Here is a 21,571-nt window from a genome sequence, read left to right as displayed (position 1 = left end):
ACCCCAAGGGAATGGACATTTTATACTTTATATTACAAACATAGTATTTTTATTTGTTTTATATATTGAAACCGGTTAGTAATGTGTAACTGATTCGTACAGAGGTCCCAAAGGAATGTATAATGGGGTTTGCTTTAAGTTACTTACTACAATACATTATACATTAAATCCTATTTTAAGTAGTGTAATTACACATGTTGACACATGCTCAACCATTGGCACTCAATGACTAACTCATACAGGTTTTTTTTCTAGTAATGGCTGATGGATGCAATGCAAACTCAGACCTTTATTTTCTCTCCCCAAGGTTATCCTTAACACTGTTGCTTGTATAGCATGAAGCAGTGTGTCTTGGTTATTTACAGATTTTGTAGAAGATTGCTTATATCTTCCTATATTTATAATTGCTTAGTTTTAAAATCTATGTACATACCCTTTGACAGCTTGAGTATTTTATTCTCTGAACTTTTACCTTTCTTTGTTAGATCTAGAGTCCATAGCTAAAACTCCTACATTCATGTTCACATTTCTTACCTGTTTAATATGTGAGCTCTCTATGATTCTCTGGCATTGCTTCTGCTGCCTTTGATAATTTAAAACCTCATCAGACAGACCAATACACTGGGCTGCTCTTAACAGATTGAGAGCCGTGTCTCTGGAGGTTTACCTCTTACTGGGTGTCTTACTAAAAGGTTGCCAGTTGTTTTTAGAATTGATTTTAACACTGCTTTCTCCAGCCTTGGACCTTCCTCCACCCCTGCCCTGCTCCCTCCCTATTCCCTGCTCGTATTGTGCGATCTCAGGATGCTGGTCTCCATGTAGTCCCTGTAGGTTGTGGCTGGAGCCAGGGCATTTAGTTCTAATTCTTTGGAACTCTGTTCCTTGGAGTGACAGAGATTTCAGATTACAAGATTGTTTTTAAAACACTCTGTGATGCCTACATGACAGGAACTATGAAAATGTAAGTTTGTATTGTATTGATGTAATAAAACATGTGAATATCATTTTTGTAATTCCTTTCTAAAATGACATTGGAGTCTGCTATTTCAAAGATCTTAACCGGGTCAGAACTTAACGCACCCTAAAACGAGTTAACCTGCAAACCTCTTTCCATTGTATTTGTTATTGTACTGCATGAGTTCAATAAGTCATCCAGCAGCATTAACATAGAGCTAAAAAGCAGAGTTTAGATGCACCACTATCAACAGAACTATCAATCTTTCCAGTGGTCTGTTTCATAAATCTCCATTATTGATCATGCGGTATGTCTGGCCAGCATCGATATCTGGGTTTAGTTAAGCAATTTAAAATCTGCCTTTACTGTTATTGAATAAGTATGGTTTCCGAGATAACCTCCCCTCAAGGCTTCCATAAAATAGCCCATTTATCAGGGAATTTTATTAGGTGCAGGTTTGCAAATTCTAGTTAATGTTTGTTTAGCCGCAGTGTCTAAGAGAAGCACCAAAAACATTCTCTGGTGAACTTTGATCTTTGATGTGCGAGATTAGAAATTCATTTAAAACATGCTTATCAAATTACTAGTAAACTTTAAGATATAATGAAATATGTGGACTAGATTATCTGAGTAACAATAAAAGCTAATGATAGGGGGCAGAAAAACCTAAAAGTAAAACTACTTTACTAGTAAAGTTTAATAGATTAAATTAGATATTTAGGAGACTCTGCAAGATACCTGAACCCACAGTTAAGCAAGAACAGGCGTTACAAGCCAGTAAAGTCTCATGCAAATTAATAACAACTGAGGCTAAATCCACTCCGGGAGATGACTTGGCTGAGGCCAGTGAGGCAGCACTGTATGTCAGTGCTAATGCAAGGCAAGTCGTGACAGATCAAATCTACAACAGAACTCTTTTAAGCGTTACTTAATATTGTGGGTTTTTTTTCATATAATAAGCTCTTTACAGTTATGGTCTGTGGTAGTTTTAGTTTAAAAAGAAAACGACCACATATTCTATTTTTTGCTGTGGGCCGGTAAGGCTGTGCATAATACATGCTAATTTTAATTGAAGTGATTTATATAATCTTTAATAAATAAAGGCCCCTTATTCTTTATTTAGGCAGTAATTTAATTTAGACAAGAAGAGGAGACTGTTGAGTTATGCACTGGGCCAGTGTAAATAATTTGAAATTGAAAGACTGTGATTGGTTGAGGATGTCAAGCTGGGAGTTCTCTGAGTTTTTATCACCAAAAAATGACCTGATTTGGCTATAAAATTGACAGTAAGAAATGTGTGGAATATTTAGTACAAATCTTTCATGCCTGCCACGGCTGTGCTTGGATGGTGATGTAGTGTGTCTGTTGCATACCGTGTAATTAGCCAGTTGTTCATTGCAGGGTGGAGGGTTCTTAGTTTAGCACCTCCCTCAATGAGTCAAAAGCCCTTTATAAGTACAGCTTTGATAGTGTCAACATAAATGCTACATTTCATCTGGGTTTTCTTTATTTGTGGTGAGAAACAAAGTACACCTTCCATGTGTTAAATGTGTAAAAGGAGGACATTTACAATAGGGGACACCTACAACCTGGGTGTCAGTGTCCCTACTAGACCTTGTTCTCGGATCGCAAATTAACTGTAATATATACTCTTTTTATGTGTTGACTTGAAGATGTTTATGATTTTTCCACAAAAAAAAAAATGGGGCGAGGAGAGGTTTGTAGGAAATGTCAAATAAGGAAAATTGTACTAGGAAAATAAATCACTTTTGTATGTGGGAAGTTTAATTTAGTTTTACTACTGTATTTTTAAAATCCTTTTAATATATATTTTGTTCGATCATAAATCGGGGGTGACGGGTGTCTGGCCTGCAAGCCACCATGTTTACTTCTCCCAAATATTTAGAAATCTTGACCCCGGTCAAAGAAGTTATTTAACTTTCCTTATCCCGCCTCATATCACCAGGATTTGATTAAACAAACAACCAGATGTTCTACTGACTAGATAATTGCAGTATAAATGTGTGTGATTTAACATGAATACTTTTGACCATCTTTTGTTCAAACACTTATTGTGTAATTAGTGTTTTTTCTTTTGTTTGTTTGTTTTTTAATTTGGAATCGCCAATTATGTTCTCATTTTCTCCCCAATTTGGAAAGCCCAATTTTATATATATCTCAATGTTCATATGGGCAACGGTTAGAAAATGACTTCCTGTTTTGTATAAAAGTGTATAATTTATAATGATTTGATAAGGTTCTCACTAATTGAGTAGGTTTTAGTATTTCAGTTTTCATGTAATTAAAAAATGAATTCTCTGCAGTAATAATAATAATAGTGATTGTGCGTAGTCACTTTAAAGACCCTGGGAATGCACAGTAGCCCATGACAGAATTATGTAAGTCCTGAATTTTATATTATGTTTCTAAGATTCTTAGCAAAAAAAGAGAAAACAGATTGTAATTGAATTAAAAAAGTTGACACTTTTTTATTTAGTAAACAGTTTAATTATCTGATATCTGATCAGGATTTATTTTTCAAAGCAGCGCCAATCAGCTTATTTAAATTGCAATACATGTTTAAAATAAAAAGGCATTATATTATTATGTACTGTATCCACCATTAACACATGGTTTTGTTTTACCTAAAATTACTTCTATATGTTTTGAGTTTTCAACATTGAAACAGTTTAGTATATCAATGTTTTCGTTAAAAGATATCCCAAAAGGAAAATGAAATGTGGCCAAGTATACATCTAGCCTATATTCAGATACATTCAGGGAAAACAATGCGTGGGTTTAGAAATGGGTTATTAAAGAAAAAAATGACTTTTTAAACAATTTCAACAAACTTAGATTTTTTTAAAGCTACAGTACTAAAGCAATACAGAGAATCTCTTTTATTAGAACCGCCTGGGCACTTTGGATAAAATAGAGCTTTGCCCACTAAAGCTGGATGCTTTGGCTCAGTTCGTCAACGGAGCCTCATATTGATCTGTTAAACATCCAAGGGGTGATAACAGTGACAGCAAACATCTCGGTCAGAGACGGCCTTAAACAAGCAGGTGATAGGAATGCAAACACCATGGTAAGACAGAGGAGCAGACAGGACAAATGACAGAACCTGAAAACAAAGTGATAACTTGAAGTGAGAGTTTTCTCGGGCTGCCCTGTGTCTGTCAGGGCTGTAAATACAGTTACTGTAACAGCTTCTAAGTAATACAGTAAACTAACGTAGTTAGCAATGTGAAAGTTTCTCCGGCCTTGGCTGCAGTTTTTAGTGAGGTTGGCTGTTTAACCACCAGGTGAATTACTAATTGAAATTGTTTGAACTAATTGAACTGCTTAACTGTGCAATAATTAAACTATGTTCCCCGAAGTTGATGATTTAATGACTTTTGAAAATCTTTTTGGACAGATCTGTTTTGCTGTCTGTTGTTTTATTGCGTACAGGTATGCGCAGGTCACACTGATTTTCAGATCGGTTCGGTTCATGCATCTTAAATATTGTTTGTTCTGCCAGTTCTGCATTGTTGAAATGTGTTGTGCAAACTTCGTCTGCTGTGTGATAAAAACAGCATCTTTCTCTCGTCGGACAGTTCAACCCAAAGCCCAAATGAGAGTTATGGTAAAATACAGGTTGGACAAACACTAAAACATATGCTTTTGTGTAAATGAACTGTCCCTCACATGACTGATGAATTTGTTATGCAGATGTCATCCCTGATGTGTATTCTGTACTATATAAAAGCTACAGCTCCTTGTTGCATGTCAGTTTGAGTCACAATGGGCACAATAGATCATCTGGCAAAAGTAAGTAAAAACTGCAGGCTACAAAAATATAACTTCACACAAAACAGCAGATCCCTAAAACTAATCAATGTCAATTTTTTTATTAGAAATGTGCAGTATAATGCACTGAAACTGTTTAATACTAGGGTAGTCTTTATGTGAAGTTAGTCAAAGCAGAGGTATTTATGTAAATGTACAGGATACCATGATTGTGATTCCCTCATCCCTTGTATGTATTTTTTTTTTTAAAAATTGGTAGGAAGGCGCATTTTGAGACTAAGCAACCGTAGCTTGGAGTGGACTTTCCAAAGCTACTTTGTATGGGTTTGCATGGCAAGTGACCAAGTAAAGAAGGTTTTCTTAATAAAAGGATGCACTCTTCTAATGTCTTTCACTGAACAAAACGCTGCTCGTCTGGCAGGGCATTTTGTCGCCTGTTGCCAAAACATAGCTTTTAAACCTCAAGCTGAATGAAGTGGATTTACAAAAAGGTAAAGCAGGAAGTTATTCTAAAAATGAAACTTGTTTTAATCCTTCCCTGGATTTCCTCCCAAAATAGCAAAAACAGAAAGAAGTCTAGGCTATTGAACACAGTACAAGATAGTACAAATAGTTTGTGATGTTAAAGAAGGCTGTTGCCTAAAGTCTACTAATGCAAGTTGTAGCTGGAGAATGGCTGTTTTGAATCGCAAAATGACATAAGGGCAAGGCATGTGTGTGGTATTATATAGGATTTTTCCTCAGCACCTTGAGATCCTGCCAAACTAGGACATTCATGTCATGCATTGGCTGGTTGGTTTCTTCCCTTTGACTCAAGTGTTATCAGGTTTCCTGATGACAGAGAAGGTGAATAGTTAATATATATATATATATTTCAACTTTGGCGTGTGATTTTAAAGGTGACTATTTTTATGTATGTACTTTGAGCAGCTTTTGAATGAAAAATAAATCTGGAAACTCCAGTTATTTTGGACACTTTTAAAACAAGAAAAAAGCTTTTATCTCAAAATAGCTATCCTGATAAACAACATACAAACTAATTCAACAATAAATCTACCTACTTTTAGGAAAACTGGATAAACCTGAACAAGCAGAAGAGTTTCATTCTGGCTTGAATTACAAATTATTATGTTTCCTTCTCTTGTTTTGCCGTAGATACGCTTTTCTGCCAATACAAAGTGCTCCACTAGTTCCGTTTCATTCAACAGCAATTTCAGTCACGGAATAATAATTATGAACTATGTCATGAGTGACAGGAGCATAACAAACAGCAGTCAGAATTACGTACCCAGACTACAAGTCATCCATAAAGACTCAATGCATTTTTATTTTGTTTTTCCAGGTAGCATTGTTTTGATGTCTGTCTGTTTTAACTCAGATGTGATAAATACCACCCTGTGCTACCCAAGTTCCAATAGAATTTCGTAGGAATTATATCTGGATATCTTTGTTCTAGTTCTATAACTTTTACATAATAGCCATAGATTCTTAATACATTCCAATGGACTACAGAGCAATGACAGCTATTTATTATTTCAGAGCTTAACCAGGATTAATACTAAAGAAGGAACTGCAACATAAAAAAAACATTACATTCAAGGATTATATATTTTTTTTCAGCATGAAATAAAACGACATAAAACGTGTTTGGAAACTTCAATATAAATAATTGTTCTTTACTGACTATATTTAGTTTGTTTGAGAAAGGCCCCTGGAGTGTTTTACTCTCCTAACACATCAAAACATAACCATTCTCTGTAAATGCATTTGCCCTGCTATTAAATACCACAGACCTATCTCCAACATGGACAGGCAGAAAGGTGTCCTTTGGGTCTGTGCTGGGGTCAATGTACGTCCCCACTAAGACAGACAGGCGGAATGGAATGGGCATAACGGCTATCTGTGTCATGCCCAGCCTACGGCTTTGGTGGCTGGCTACTCTTTACCCCTACCCAAATGAGTAATGACAATCCTCTTTTTTTTTTTTTCTCAGTTGAAATTAAAGTATTCCTGTCCTTCCTTCAGGTTGAGGGAACACGGGCATTCTTCCAAACCGCCACCTGTCATATCCTAGAAGAAGAGAAACGAGACACGTTTAGGTTTCACATTTAAAAAAAAACAAAACTTTTTTTAGATAATGATTGCACTTTAGGCTATTTCACAGGGGAAAAAAAAAAACTTGGCAAGAAGTAGATAGTAATTTATTTTCAGTGTTTTCTGAGTGTGATAGAACTGAATGTGAATCATCTCCTAGGATCTAAAGCTGCATTGCATTGGAGGCATAAGATGGGAGGGGGTAGATAAGAGGATAGTGGGGTTGTGGATTCCGTGGGATTCTTTATAAAGCCCATAAATCAATCTTCATCTTTACACGCATATTCCAGAAAGGGGGTTGGGGGGTGGGAAGATCAAGCTTGATGAATTTGTTTCTCCTCAGCCTTTTGATCATTTAACTTTGGAGGATTTTAACAATTAAGCTGTCAACAAGTTCAGCAGTTTTTAGTGGTTGATTAATTATTGTGAAACTATCTGGGTCTGCAGTTTTTAGCATATTCAGGAGCTCCTGTATTGGCCTCACTAAAAAAAAACAGCCGTGACTTGGTCACGCCACTGAAGAGCCTGTGTTCCAGTACATTAGATTAGACAGCAATGGGGGAACCATTTGTCAGCTGCTAATTCAATGTGACAGGGAGGGAAAGCTGTTCAAATTGTTCTATAGGCACAAGAGACCATTCATCAATAATTTCTACTCATTAATTGTTGGTTGAAATCTGCAAGCCTGTTTTCCAGAATGGCTTCAAAGACTTTTCTTTGTGCAACATCATTAATATGTGCCTTCTTGCAGGCAAAAGCTCCGGATAACCTGTTCCAAGTACTGTATCAAAGTCGGTCCAATGTGCTGTCTAGCCTATCATGACTTAAACTGACTTTCAACAGGGAAATTAGCAAAACAATCATGTTTTCTGTTTATCATACTCAAAAATGTATATTTTTTAAAACAACCTTTTTTCTGCTTAAAAACCAGTGGTTATACCAAGATGCTAACCCACCTTATTGTTTGGATTTTAATTGCTTATTAAAAAGATAAAACTCCCCTAGGCTGGTTAGATTTTGTAACATTTAATTTGAAATCCTCAACATTCCTGCATAATTATTAATTTATTTTCAATTACAGTTCATCCTGAAAGATGTCCACAAACAACAGTCTGTAGGATCTGACACCGATATGTTCATTACATGTGCCTCCCGAGACCACACGATAAAGATAAGAGAATTATCTGAAGTTAATTTTTTTTTTTCTTCCTCCTTCCTAGGATCCAATTCAGTTACAGTTCACTTACAAAAAGGCTTATTAGCTGTAACACAAGGACCTGACTTGATGTTCATAGATTTAAAATAGCAAAAGTTGCATAACTCTGTATTTAACATTTTTTATCAATATACTGAATTCATGGTAAACACATTTTATTAAGTTACCAGGAGTATTTGTTCAAATATTTTGGGGGGAAAATACTTTTTTACTTCCACTTTTTAAAATAATATGTAATATACAATGCTGGTTTTCAAGGGAAAAAACCAAAAGCCAAAGTTAACGTCTGTCAGAGTGAAAGCCAATGATTTTCAGATGTCACTGCATAACTTAATATCTTCAAGCTGTTTATTACCTTTTGAGAGTTTATAGAGCTCATAAATCTAGGGTTCAATCTGTTAGATATCAATTTGAGGAAGGAAGGTAAGATCATATATTTAAACACTGTACCCATCTAAAACTGGGGGTCAGAAGGTCGCCATTTAAAAAAAAAAAAAAAAAAAAATGAACAAACCAGCACAGAATGGACGGTCATAATGTGAGTAATGAGTAGTAACTTCTTCTTTCCTAGTTTAGTCTAGTTTGAGTGTTGCCTTGGTATTGTGCTCCACCCCAGTTTCTGTCATTCATAATGAAACTAACCTTGCTGTATTTCACTGCTACAATACTGTATATTTTCCAAATTTGCTGTACCAGGACTACAGGACAAAAGCCCACAGAGAGTTTGAAAGGTCACTGACCATCATTTAATTTGGAACCAGTATTGCAAAATGGTACTGATGCGGTACCATGGTACTGCAATGGAGAGTGTGTATTGGATCATACCATTGGTATGTCACAATATTAAAATGTAACTACTGTGCTGTCATACGCATGCAGACCCTATTGCAATTGTATTGCCACTGCATAGCCATTGAAAATCACTGGATAAATGAGAAGTTCACTACTACAGTAGAACCCCCATTATTCAAGCTGGAGCAGTGTTCTCCCAACATTGTCTACTAGTAGCATTTACAAGGTATACACTCTCTTCTATGTTCCCGAGGCAATTTGGATAAAATAAGCCCTACTGTAATTAGGTGTAATATTTCAGTTGAGTGAGTACAGTATAATGTGTCATTCCAAACTAATCTTTGTATTATAGGTAATATAATACCATTTTACATCAAATCCTTTGACAGCTGGTATAGGTCTGAAGTATTTTTCTTGCAATTATATTTGTCTGCACTAAAACGGTCATTACGTAACAGAATTCTCCATGGACTAGTGTAACTGAATGCTTTGGGTATCCTAGATAAAATCTAACGAATATTGAAAATCAATCTGCATTTGTACTTCTACTACACATAACAGTGAAATAACTAAAATCTAATACCAAATTTCAGAATTTTCTTAAGTTGGTGACGAGATCAAATCAGCAATGCAGACATAATGTTTTCCTTTAGTCAGCTATGAAACATGATCATGCTTTTCTGAATTCCTTGCACAGCAGATGATTAAAATTAGAAAAGCATAACCTGTGACTCAAGGAAATTGCTCAACGTATTGCGAGCTAAGTGAAAACGACAACAGTCCTTGCACAGCCATTGACACCCTGTATAGAAAAATGACCTTGCCATTGTAGTGCCAACTGCATTGCCACTGTAGATACTTTGGTAATTGAGTAGTTCTTGGATTAAATGTAGAACTCTTCAAAATTTGGCAAAAATGTTAACTTTGCTGTAGGTCCCACGGTCTGATTGCAGATAGACCATTAAAGTGAGTTGGAACTAAAACACAGGAAGTGATTAGTTACCAGGAAACAGCAGCAGCTTTTCATCTATAGCATTGCCTTTGAAATATCTACATATTCCAAAGTGAATTATACAATACAAGCAAAGGCACAAATGATTTTCAACAGAATATAAGACCTGTGATATTGTTGCTAGAGCTAGCTAATTAGGAAATTGATTTTAAATCCCAAATGCACTGCACTTTTATAAAAGAACTTTGGTCTCAGATCTATGCATTTAGCATGTGTGCTGGGAAGAGTAGAGAGAAGAGAATAGCCTGCAGTTAAACGCTTTGCAATCCAGGTTTAAGTTGCATTTACCAGAAGGAACAAAGACTCCAAGCGGGCTGTTCTCTTCGTGTTGGTTTGTTGCCCTGCATTCCTGAGTCCTATCTGCAAAGAGTCATGTGTGCTCTCAAGCACTGCAGCCAAACATTGGGAAAGTGTAATTAAGTCATTAGGACCAATTCGTTTTTTGTGTGACTGCTTGTTCCCCCAAGATGTGGGCAATGAGATTGGTTTAGGTTCCTGCTAAACATAAGCCGGAGGAGAGCAGTTCTGGTTCAAATGTTGCTTTCTATCAGTTCACCACAGACCAGTCACCACAGATGACTGAGATCTGGGTTTCCTGTGTAAGTCTGAACTGGTTTCAGATTGTTTCCTGCAGTGGTCTGGGGTTGCAGGTTTTGCGTGTTTGCAATAAAAGGTTGCCTGTGTTAAACCACAAAGGAGAGAGTTGTGGATTCAGATCCACAGCTAAATGAAGCAGAAAGTCAAGCTACAGTTTAAAACAAAATGTATCCAGCACAAGTAAAAACAGTAGCTTACACCTTTGGCATATACTGTACAGGGCCTAGGCAAAAACACTGTCGATGTCTACAAGGGATCTAAACTGTGCTGGAGAGAGATGTGACCATTTCTCAGTGATTATCTAAGGGAGTTTGGGGTGGAAATCTAAAGAGTAGTTGTGTTCTCCAGAATGGGCCGTAGAGTCATCACATTTCAGACTGTACTTTGTGAAACAGTAGTCAACCAAGCTAGGTGTCAGATCGCTGTGACCGAAACTGAATACATTGCAGGGAACACATATGCACAAAAGTTGAATCGCCTGTGCTACTCTTTGTCTTTGCAACATGCATAGGAAAAAGTAAGCCCGATCTTGGGTCGTGTACTTGCACAATACTTAACAACTTCACACAGATAATGTATGGCGGTGTGGCATCTTTGAAATGCTTGACTGGAATCTTTGGCTCGGGTCTCTCCTAGAAAGGATATGACAGAATAAGTGTGCCACATCTGTGTATGCTTTGGTAAATAAACAAAGTGTAATGTTTGGATTCAAATCTTTACTTCTAGAGAAATACGCAGGCCAGCAGTTAAGTGCATTTCTGTATTCACCGTATTCCAGTCTTTTCTATTGTAATTTGGTGCGATAAATACAAAATGTAACTTTTTAGCATGCACAACCAATAACTTTTTGCGTACACTAACCTTTGACCCCTCGTGCGTGTAAAAGCCTCTTATTTATCTTATTTTCATCGACATCACAAAAAGCCACATCCTGTAATGGAACAAAACAGAATTTTACAGGTTAAAATGCTGTATACTGTTAAAAACAATGTAATATTCCATAATGAAGAAATAAGAACCCCAGGGTTCTAACATGTATGAAGAGGAACATGGAACCTCTGGTGTAGATGCTTCATTCAATTGTGTCTGTGTGTTTTAAGGGGGCTCCTGAACCACATCCATACCAGGTTACCCTCATTGCTTTTATCACATTGTCCTTGACGACTGCCTTAAAAAAAATGCTATTGCATCAACAATAGAACAAGCCGACTCTTCAACGAACCACTTACTGTACTTGATACTTGCCAGCTATCCTCCTTCTTTTGATTACATTGTTGGGTGGTTACAGTTGCCTTGTACGAATGGCTAGCAAATAGTCCTCAGTCAAGCACAAAAAATGTCTGTCTAATATCAAATTATTATCAATAAAAATCAATTCTATCCATACAAGGGGCGTTTTCTTGATCTCCTGAAATGATTTTACCAATGACAACTGTGTTTGTGAGGGCCACACCTATCAACCAGAAACTAGACTGTCCAAACATACTATACAAATGGTGTACAAATCTGTGCAGTTCCTTTTTAGAATTGAAAGGCAGGTCAGTGTTATGCAACAATAACACTCATTTTTTTTCTCTTTAAACAGCTGCTTGCCACGATAAATATGGTTCTCTCAGCATCCTTGGGTTTACTGAATGATTAGTAACATAAACATAATGGCAGTCTTGGGGGGACCATTAGGAGCTCCATTATTATAAGACTACAAGTCTAAATACAGCTCTCACTTTTCAATGCTTAAAGCCCAAAGCGATCCAGTACAAGAGAGTAGATTCAGTATAGTGGGGCATTCCACTATTCTTGTTAGTTTGCAACAGACTACTGCTGTAAAAAGTGTATTAAAACTTGAGCTGACTTTTAGCAACATTTTATTTTAAATTGTAAGCGAATAGAGTTGTATACAAGTAAAGTACTGTGGAATGGCCCATGTACAGTCAATCTGGGAAGCTTCTCTCGAGTGCATCAGAGTAATGGCAAACCCAGCGTGAGGCTTGTGTGAGCGTGGCAGCAGGTACTTAAATATCCAGTTTCTGGAGCCTTGCCAACCTAGCCAGAGTTTCCTAGACCTATCTGTCTTATCCGACCCGTTCATTCCAGCTGCAGTGGACAAGCTGGTTCCAGGCCATAAAAAGTTTCTTATTACTGTATGTGCCTGATTGCTTTCGAGAAACATACACAGTCACGATCAGGATATAATTTTGTTAAATGGTGGTTCACAACCCTGTTTCTTCCCCATTATATGTGGTGCTGCTGATATTATCTGGTCCTACACAAACAATACAAGGAGATTTTGAGCAGCAGGTCACTCTACTTTCCCCTCTAAAGGGGAAAAAAAATGAGATTGTGATTTTCAGTTGGTTCCATAGACCCCAATTAGCACTAACGTAGGACTATCTAATGTTAAAGTACCATAGATAAGGTAGTCCAAGAGTTGGCAATCAGGGTCTGTGAAACCATGTGTTTCAAGTACAGTGAACCCTTGTTCAGATTAGTGATTTTTACTGATCATAATCTGAAATATACTAAAAACACCTAGTCTTTGTTTTATGAGCCTTTAAGTGCTTTACAGTTAGACTAATGATATTGAAACTTGTTTTCAGCATGTATTTCATTATGATAGTATGGTTGGTATTCTAGGTCAGTTCAGATTAGCGACAGTCATACAGTACCCTTATTCGAGCAGTCAGCTTCAGAATGTGACAACGGTACACTGCCTTCCATCTTGGATGTCTCTTACCTTTTTCTGATTGGCTTCCGCCCCTGTTTCCCAGCATTCCAAATCGTGAAGGAAGCCCAGCAGCTCAGGACCCTCTCTTCTAGGAACGTGACTCGGTGGTACCAGATGGTGTCCCTGGAGAGCGGAGAGCAGTCAGGTTCTAGGGTAATAACATTATCAGCACAGGAAATCCTGCTGTCAGAAGCAGGCCTGGAGCAGGCAGGCAGGCAGGCAGGAGTGTTGACTGGCAACACTTCTGCCTGCAGCTGACACACTTTCTCCACGGCGGACTAGGCCTATAGCCCTCTCACTTTCATCCCCCTCGAACGGCACTGCAAACACAGCCAGGCCCCGCGCTTGAGAAGGGATTTCAGTGGAAGTTTGAACATTAACTCCTCCATAACTTCACTCAACACTTGGATCATAAATCCAAAAAACACTCCTGTAGCCTTGCTACCCGACCCGAGCCCAACAGAAATGTCAGGTTCGGGTCAGGTCGAGTGTAGTTTGTATATGGTTCAGGCTCGGGTCGGGTTAGTGTTATCAGTGAGTGGATTATGGCGTTTTTAATTTTAAGTAAGTATTTTTTTTGCCTCTGTGTGCAAGTGCTTCCTAAAACTCACTTCCTGCTTCACGATTTTTGAAAAACCGCTTGCCATGCACCATAGGTTTTTTGAGAAATTACCTCTCTAATATCATTTCACAAACCCGCTTATTCGTTTTGTGCAGCTTGTCAAATGCTGTGTCGCCAGGCTTTATTAAGTATCCACAGGATATAATTAATTTCCAACGCAACTAACAACCAGTAATCATCTTGGCTGATAAACTGACATTTTGTGCACCCTGTCAACAAATGCTGCGTGGGCGGGGCTTAACGAGATTCAGTTCAGTTGCAAAACACCAACGTCACCAAATTAATAGTCAGTCTTATACAAATGTACACAAAAAACACCAAGTGCAACACCTAATTGATAGCTCTCATCAGTCGACAATTCATGCCTTTTTTAGAAACGGTTTCATTCCAGTTTAATAGCCATAGTTGTGGTGTGATATTTGTTCTTGAACGTTAATTTAGCGGTTTGATGTGATATCACGGCCCCTAACAGGGTTCAGTGTAGCCCAGAAAAAATGCTAGCCTCCATTTTTTCACCCATTTCTAACTGGATTATTCAGATAGAATCTCAGTACTTTTCCTGTGTGTAACAATAACACAGACAGAACTGTGATTATGCAACCAGCTAATCAAACAGCACAAGCTCCCTGCAGCAATCCCTCACCTTAAACCCAGAGGTCAAGCTTTTTAAGTACTGGCTAGGATCCTAACCTTTACATTTCCTTGTAATTTTTAACAGACAGGAGAAGCTCCGGGGTATCCCAAATTTCATAAAATGTAATCAGGGACTTGTAAAAGTGGCAGTATGAAATTGGCACAAATTAGTATAAATGCATGCAAAATTAAATTTTTTGTTGCTGTATTTTTAGGACCAATGTATTTTTCCAAGCCGCTTGACTGTCCAAACAACATATCATTCCAGTGTATTTATTTAGCGGTTAGAGTTTGTTTTCCAATATATTAAAGCTAAACTTTGCTCCACATCTTCCCCTTTGAGATCTCAATTTTTATTTTTATTTATTATTATTGAGTAACAGTTGGTAAAACCCCCTTTGCATGTGTCTACATTGTGAATTATGTTGTCTGTAAACTGAGCTTTTTCTTTCAGTGGGGTGTGATCTGTAGATTCTCTAAATGTTAAGGTTATTTTTAACGTAGCCCCTTTATCAAGCAGTGTTAATGAAAAAAGAAAGACAACAGAAGAGCTAGCTGTTCCTTTCATAGTAACCTAACACGCACTAAATTAAAACATTTCCTTGAAATAGATGTACTGTGAATTCTGGGTAAAACAAAACCATATTTTTCAAAGAAAATAGATCAATACATAAAAGTCCCCATTAGCTAATAATAGTGCAGTACGCAAAGTACACTATTAAAAACATGCTGTGATATCACGTGTTTGCATTCTAAAGCATTTTGTTACAGTCCCTAAATATAGTTTTATCTGTAGAGGCACAAACTTCATTCTTCCTTGAAGCTTGCTAGCCACGAAGAATCACTCTGAACCAAACAGCAATTATTCTGTAGTAAGAGGTCATCCATTAGATTCAGTTACTGTTTAGGAAGCAAAACATTATTTAAAAAGAGTGATACACTACACCTTTAAGATCAGAAGTTCTCATTACCCTGCACTCTCAATTCCTTTAAACGCAGCATGAAGCAAAATAAGCATAACAAGTCTTGAATACTGTACTAGAAAAACAGGATCTGTCCTAGCAAGTGGTTTTGAACATCTGGATTCCAGTTAGGTTTCTGTTCTGTTGTGGTTAAAGTGAGAGCAGAGAGTTATTGACAATGACAGAACAACTGGACACCTCTCAATTCTGCTGTATATTTCACCTGTAACTAAGAACAGACTTAATAAAGTGTAGGCAAGGTGCCGAAATGTGTGTCTGCATGAACTAACAAGTTTCTATAAGATTCTTCATGAAAACACCACTCAAAGACTTTTGTCCACATTACGAACCTGTCCACTGAATAATAAATGATGCATCACTTCCAATTTTAAATACAGGATCATACAAAAAGCACTCTTTCTTTTAGCACACACAGACCACCTACAGCAGCTTTTCAGTCACAAAAACTGAACACCTTGCAGTGGAACCCCATATGTTATCCATTTACTACCAATGCAGATTGAGTGCTGCATTTGCTCTTGTTTTTAAATGGGTTTCTGCAATGGCAACTGGCAAAACCAGTACCGCATAAGAAAGAGAAAATAAAGTTGAGGCTACCTCTAACAAATCCAAACCACTATTGTCAAACTGATTCTAAAACTGCTGCTCACTTAAATAGCAAATGCCGTTTACCAAGTCAGAAGAGGAGAAATGGTTGACTGCATGATTATAATTAAAAACAGAACATGGATGTGGAAAGCCCCAAATGAGCTGATTGAAAAAAGAATGATTTCCTTCCACGTTCTCTCAGTACAAAGCAGCCTACAGCCCTCAGCCCACTCCCTGTCCTCTGCCAGCTGCACAAACTGAAGAGTGAAAAGGTCAACTGCATTAATAATACAGCACACAGTTTAATATATGACTAGAAAAAAGAAACTTTATTAACAAGGGTACAAGGTAGTTGGAGAACTCTTGACATTTAGATGGAGATCAGTAAATGGACACACTGCACATGTCCAAAAAAAATCAACCATGAATCCTCTCCAAAGCTGTAAAATGAAATACAACTCAGTAAAGAGTGTCCTGTTTCTTTCCAGCCTGGCCAGTGAAACTGAGCTGCAACACTAAGATATGATAATAACTTTAGCCACTCAATCATAAACTCAGAAGAAAAACTAGCACATAGCACAGGGGTGTATACCGTAGTTGGGCACTTTGTATGATAAATTAAACTGGTTTAACAACAACACAACTTATTCAATTTATGTAGCACCTTTTGGTACTCAAAGCAACCACATTTGTTCCAAATGTATATGTTTATCATTTCAAGTTGTATGTAGAAAGCATGACTTCTTGTTAGTACTGCACGATGAACAGGTTTCTTTTAAATACATTTACAGTTATTGCTGGTATTTTTCACCGATGGCTCAAGGCCTCATATTCTAGTGTTAAAATAAGTAGTCCAAAAGATTAGGTATGTTTGTTTTTTAATTAATGGTAGAGTGCTTACCATGACTGCAGAATGTATTGTTTTTACACTAGTTTCTGTGCATAGTCTAAATTATTATTATAAATCAAGTATAAGAAAGCAACCAATCACAGTTACGGATTTGTCAAACCACCAGTACATCTTACCCAGTGTGTAGATATTCTACACAGAATATACTTTATCAAAGAAAGAAAACTAATATTTTCATGTTAAATAGCAGTTCCCAGTGTAAGTACGGCCTGCTTTTCTGTGATTTATATAAAGGTTGTAGGATGTCTCTTAAAAATTGCACAAGATGCCGTTTATAAGAAACGCTGTACATGACATTAACATAGGATACAAACAATGTCCTCTCAGTTTTAGTTTTAGCAGCAACACTTATTACACAGTACAATAACACGGACACCTCACAGGATCAACACAGTAGCTCTTGAGCCTCCTATTATTTAAACGTTTTAGACAGCAAAAAGTAAACAAACCAGATAATCCACACGCACATATAGTGATCTCTAAAGAAAGCCATCTGGGTTAAAAAAAGTATTGTGCTGCTTTACTGCGAATCTCATGGGACAGAAAAAAGGCAAATGTGTCATTATTAAACAGTGCCCACCTTGCTGGAAATGTAGTGTAGTGATTTTTATATAGATTGTAATATTATATATTTTTTTGTTGCCACTTTCTGTTATGTGGAATGAATTAAAAATGAGAACCAAAACTGTGATTTTTTTTCCATTTCATTTTACAGTGCTGTTTCCATGTTTGTTTTATTTGAAGTGTTTAAAGTTACATTTCAGTTTTCATTTGCTTGTCCAACTAAAAAAAGGCATAAGTAAACCTCATGTTATTACTTTATGAAAATGTGTCGATGGCCACTGTTTACTGTGAAGAAACGGCAATGGCAAGGAATGAAAAAAAAGTAAAAATGCAGTGTGAACTTTATGTAGTGTTTATTTCAGGAATAAACAAAGCAACGTTTAACTTGAACTGCTATTTGGCATCCTTTGTTTTGTAGTTAATTCACAGATATTTTTCTACATACTGTTTCTTTTTTACATTTTGTAACATCTTGTTGTAAAATACAGGCAGACACACAAATGCTCTGGTCCTAACAACCATAATTAGGGTTAGGGTTAGTGGGTTCAAAATTGGTGCCCTCTTCCTTTTCAACAGTTAATTAACATCACAGAAACGTCTGAACTGAGGAGACCCAGAACATGATACAGAACGCCATTTCTATTCCGTCTCAAAGCCTTGCATGCAAGTACCTGATTGGCTGTTACGACAGACCATACTAGACATAAATAGAAGCCTATGGAAGGTCTCAACCAATGGAATTGCAGTGCTCGATACAGATGATCTTTCATAAATAAGTCGATGCACATCAGACAATCCAACCAAGATGTCTTATACAACCGAATGCTAGTGTGCAGTTAGCTTTAGTGTCTAAGGTTTTTACCTGAGCAGTTATTATTGAATGTTTGATGTTATGTATGATCCAAGGTTCCCAAATACTCAAACTAAAAACCAACTCCTTCTGAAGCAGGCAATTGTTTTAAATCCAGTTGCTTATTTTTTGTTTTCTTGTGTCAGGCAGATGTCAGGGCCTCATTGTCTCTGACAATTGTGGAAAAAGTTGTTTCGTTCAGCAGTTACACCAGGAATGTAATAAATCCTTTCAATGTTTAAATCATTACAGGGTATTTCTTCACAACAACATTACTTTCCATAAAACTGAGTGTACTCCAGATGTAACAAATTCTGCACTTCAAATATGTGGCATTCCTTTGCTAAGGGCCTCTGTGAAAACAAAGCACACATAGATAAAAACAAACACACGAGAGAGAAGTGTGTACCATAGTTTTGAAGACAGTAAAGTTTTCTTCAAGGTACAATTTGTATATGTTCAATGTTATGTGAAATCTCTCGCTCTCTCCACTCATTCAACTGTATCCTTCTCATTACAAGTGAGGCAACTTAATGAATTCATAAAATTGAATATTTTCCAAATATTAAAGGGGTACCTTACCTATATTTTCATAACATTTAATTTCATAGCTGTTTAATATTCTATTGTGTGTCTTCTGTATGATTCCATATTGTTATTTCTGCTTATTTGTCATTCCTACTAACTGTCCCAAAATTGCTTTTGAAAAGATAGGGCTGGAAGTGAGGAGAGGAAGAATAAGAGTTGTGCACCAGAGCCCATAGATACACTGTTGTGCACTGGGCCTGCGCAACACTGATATGCTTCCCCAACACATTTATCCCACAATTAATCTTGAGTATTCTTTTCAGAAGCATTTTTTGCTGGAATAGTTCGAATAAATGCCGGATAAAAACATGACAATGTAGATAATTAATCACCTTCATCAATTTTGCACCTACCAACTTCTGTCTAGTTGTCACGTTGAGATAAAATATTATTTGTCAGCCATCCATCCATATGAGTAATTATAGTAATTCAAAGTAATTAACCTTGCATGTCCATAAATTGACACATGAAGCTTACATGAATAACTTGAGGTGGCGTGTACTTGCAAATATGACTTCAACTTGAAATTTTCTGTTTTAGTCAACCAGTTGATGTTTTAAAACTTAGAAGGTAAAAGCACCCTTGTGGCCTCAAAAAAGCTCTCAGACATCTTCTCTCCAAGTACAGCTGTTACACCCCAGGGAATTACGCACCTGCGTAATTTTACATATAAAACATATCACCACGCAATGAGACGCGTAATTTTACATAATATCACCGTTAACAGAGATGGACAGGGAAAATGTCGGATCACAATGAGGGAGCATTGATCGATTTTGCCAGAAAATGCCAAAGAGACTACAAGTGCCATAGAGTTGCCCTTTCAGCCATGCTACTCTGAGACTCTGATAGAATAGGAAACAAAAATTCTGGGAGTCTCAGCCATAAGCCTTTAAATATAAAACCACTTCAAAAACATTTCTGATATTCGACTTGGAACTCATTTAAAAGTTAATTTTAGAAAGCAGGGAAGATTCCTCCAGTCCCAATCCATCACAAACAAACATGCAAAGCTCTGCTGTAAGTTATGTGTGATTTTTTGCCAAACTGAGTTGACAGTGCTGGCATTAGACAATGAAACTGAAGTGGAAATCTGAAGTCATATTCTGTTTTCACTCTCCTGCATCTGGGAAAACATGAAAAAGAAATATGACCTTCTTGGGTTTTGTTTAAATCAACCAGATCTAATGGTTCTGCATTTTCTACAATTTGAAGCTTTGTAAAATAAAATCTGAGTAACAGCAAGGGAATGCTTTTAATAAAGTATTTCTAAGCCAGTCTAAGTCTTTTCTGCATCACATTACAGTAATAAAATCCCAAAGCTGCTATTAGGTTTATTGTGACATGAATTTTTTAGTGATATTATTAAGCACTGTCTTTGGTTTCTGGATGATAATATTTATAGCGGTGGCCATGAATAGGATTTGCATTTATATAGCACATTTCATAAATAAATATTAACTCGAACAAGCCATATTAATATAAATGTATGTTTCAGCAATGTGCTTTTTTACTGTTTTGCAACTGTGGTGACTTGCAAAAATATTTTAGCACCTTTTATTAACAATATTTTGTTGCAGCATTAAGTGAAGTTTAAGTGGGCTGCCGATGACATAGCAAGTAACAAAAGAGTTTAGTTGTACGGCTTTATACTAAAAACAAGAAGTCTTGTAGGATAACACGTTAGCATTTAGTACAATTTTTAATAACTTTGTAATTGGAACAGCAGGATATCACTGTTGCAGACAGAAGCCCCACACACCCAGTGGAAACTCCTGCACTTATATTTTATAAAAATTAAAAATAAGTTAACTTAAAAGAAATGCTTACTTTTATGACTACAACCCACAAGGAGGTCTTTCTAGACATTTTCTCAGCAACTCTTTTCACTGATGTATGCTGTGCAACCTAACCCCTGGAGTGCGACAGCACAGGCGTGGGATGAGTGTGGGTTCATAATTGTATCTGTATGCAATTAGTCCATGAAGGAGCTCAGTGTATGCTGATATCATTTCATTTGTCTTGAGGATAGCTTTTCTGGACAGTTGCTTGTGACTGACTTAACGCTTGGTTGATTCCATATAAGGCAACAAAAAGCTTCTTCACTTCTTTATTGATAATATCGTAGCTCAGACAACCACAAAAATTCAAAAGACAAATAAACAATGTGAACTCGCCATTCCTCCCGAGAGTTCCAGTGATGTCCAGCCAAGGCCATCCGTCTGACAGAGTGTCAGAGGAATTTGGATTGGTGTTAGGAGGATGTTTCGCCAAAAGCTTGTTAGTTGACTCATTTAAGCCAGGAAGGGAGAGTTTTCTGGGAAGGTTTAAGTGCTAGCCTACCTTTTACAGTAACTTCAACACAAGTTACCTATATGCATGTCTTCATCTCTACCTGTCTGTGACTATGAAAACATGTACTCCATCCAGTCATGTACACACTGTTGAAGAATGGGGTCCTTTACACCCTCACACCAAACTGCCAACCCACACCAGTGCAAGAGGCAAACGTTTCAACAAGTGGCTTTTTCCACGACACAGGAATGAAGATAATTTGGTAGAAAACTGTAAAAAGTGTAAGTGAATACGATGCAAGTTCCTCACCAGTGTGAGAGAAAGAGTTAATCTGTTGACCAGGTTTTATTTAATA

The 21,571-nt window shown here is 37.0% G+C and overlaps 1 protein-coding gene across 2 annotated transcripts in view; it reads right to left on the bottom strand.

The window, feature by feature from the left end:
• Nucleotides 1-3,419: 3,419 nt before the first annotated feature.
• Nucleotides 3,420-21,571, bottom strand: part of LOC117423613 (UDP-GlcNAc:betaGal beta-1,3-N-acetylglucosaminyltransferase-like protein 1) — a 96,408-nt gene continuing 78,256 nt past the window's right edge. For both annotated transcript variants that reach the window (XM_058989888.1, XM_058989889.1), the window contains exons 6-8: nucleotides 13,193-13,306; nucleotides 11,320-11,389; nucleotides 3,420-6,817 (exon numbers count right to left, since the gene is read on the bottom strand). In XM_058989888.1, the coding sequence (XP_058845871.1) occupies nucleotides 11,353-11,389; nucleotides 13,193-13,306 (151 nt within the window). In that variant the 3' untranslated portion in view covers nucleotides 3,420-6,817; nucleotides 11,320-11,352. The remainder of the gene's footprint in view (nucleotides 6,818-11,319; nucleotides 11,390-13,192; nucleotides 13,307-21,571) is intronic.

This window comes from Acipenser ruthenus, chromosome 17, assembly GCF_902713425.1.
Source record: "Acipenser ruthenus chromosome 17, fAciRut3.2 maternal haplotype, whole genome shotgun sequence".
Taxonomy (NCBI): Eukaryota; Metazoa; Chordata; class Actinopteri; order Acipenseriformes; family Acipenseridae; genus Acipenser; species Acipenser ruthenus.
The sequence above is the reverse complement of the archived record's forward strand: the minus strand, read 5'-3'. Positions and strand labels throughout refer to the sequence as shown.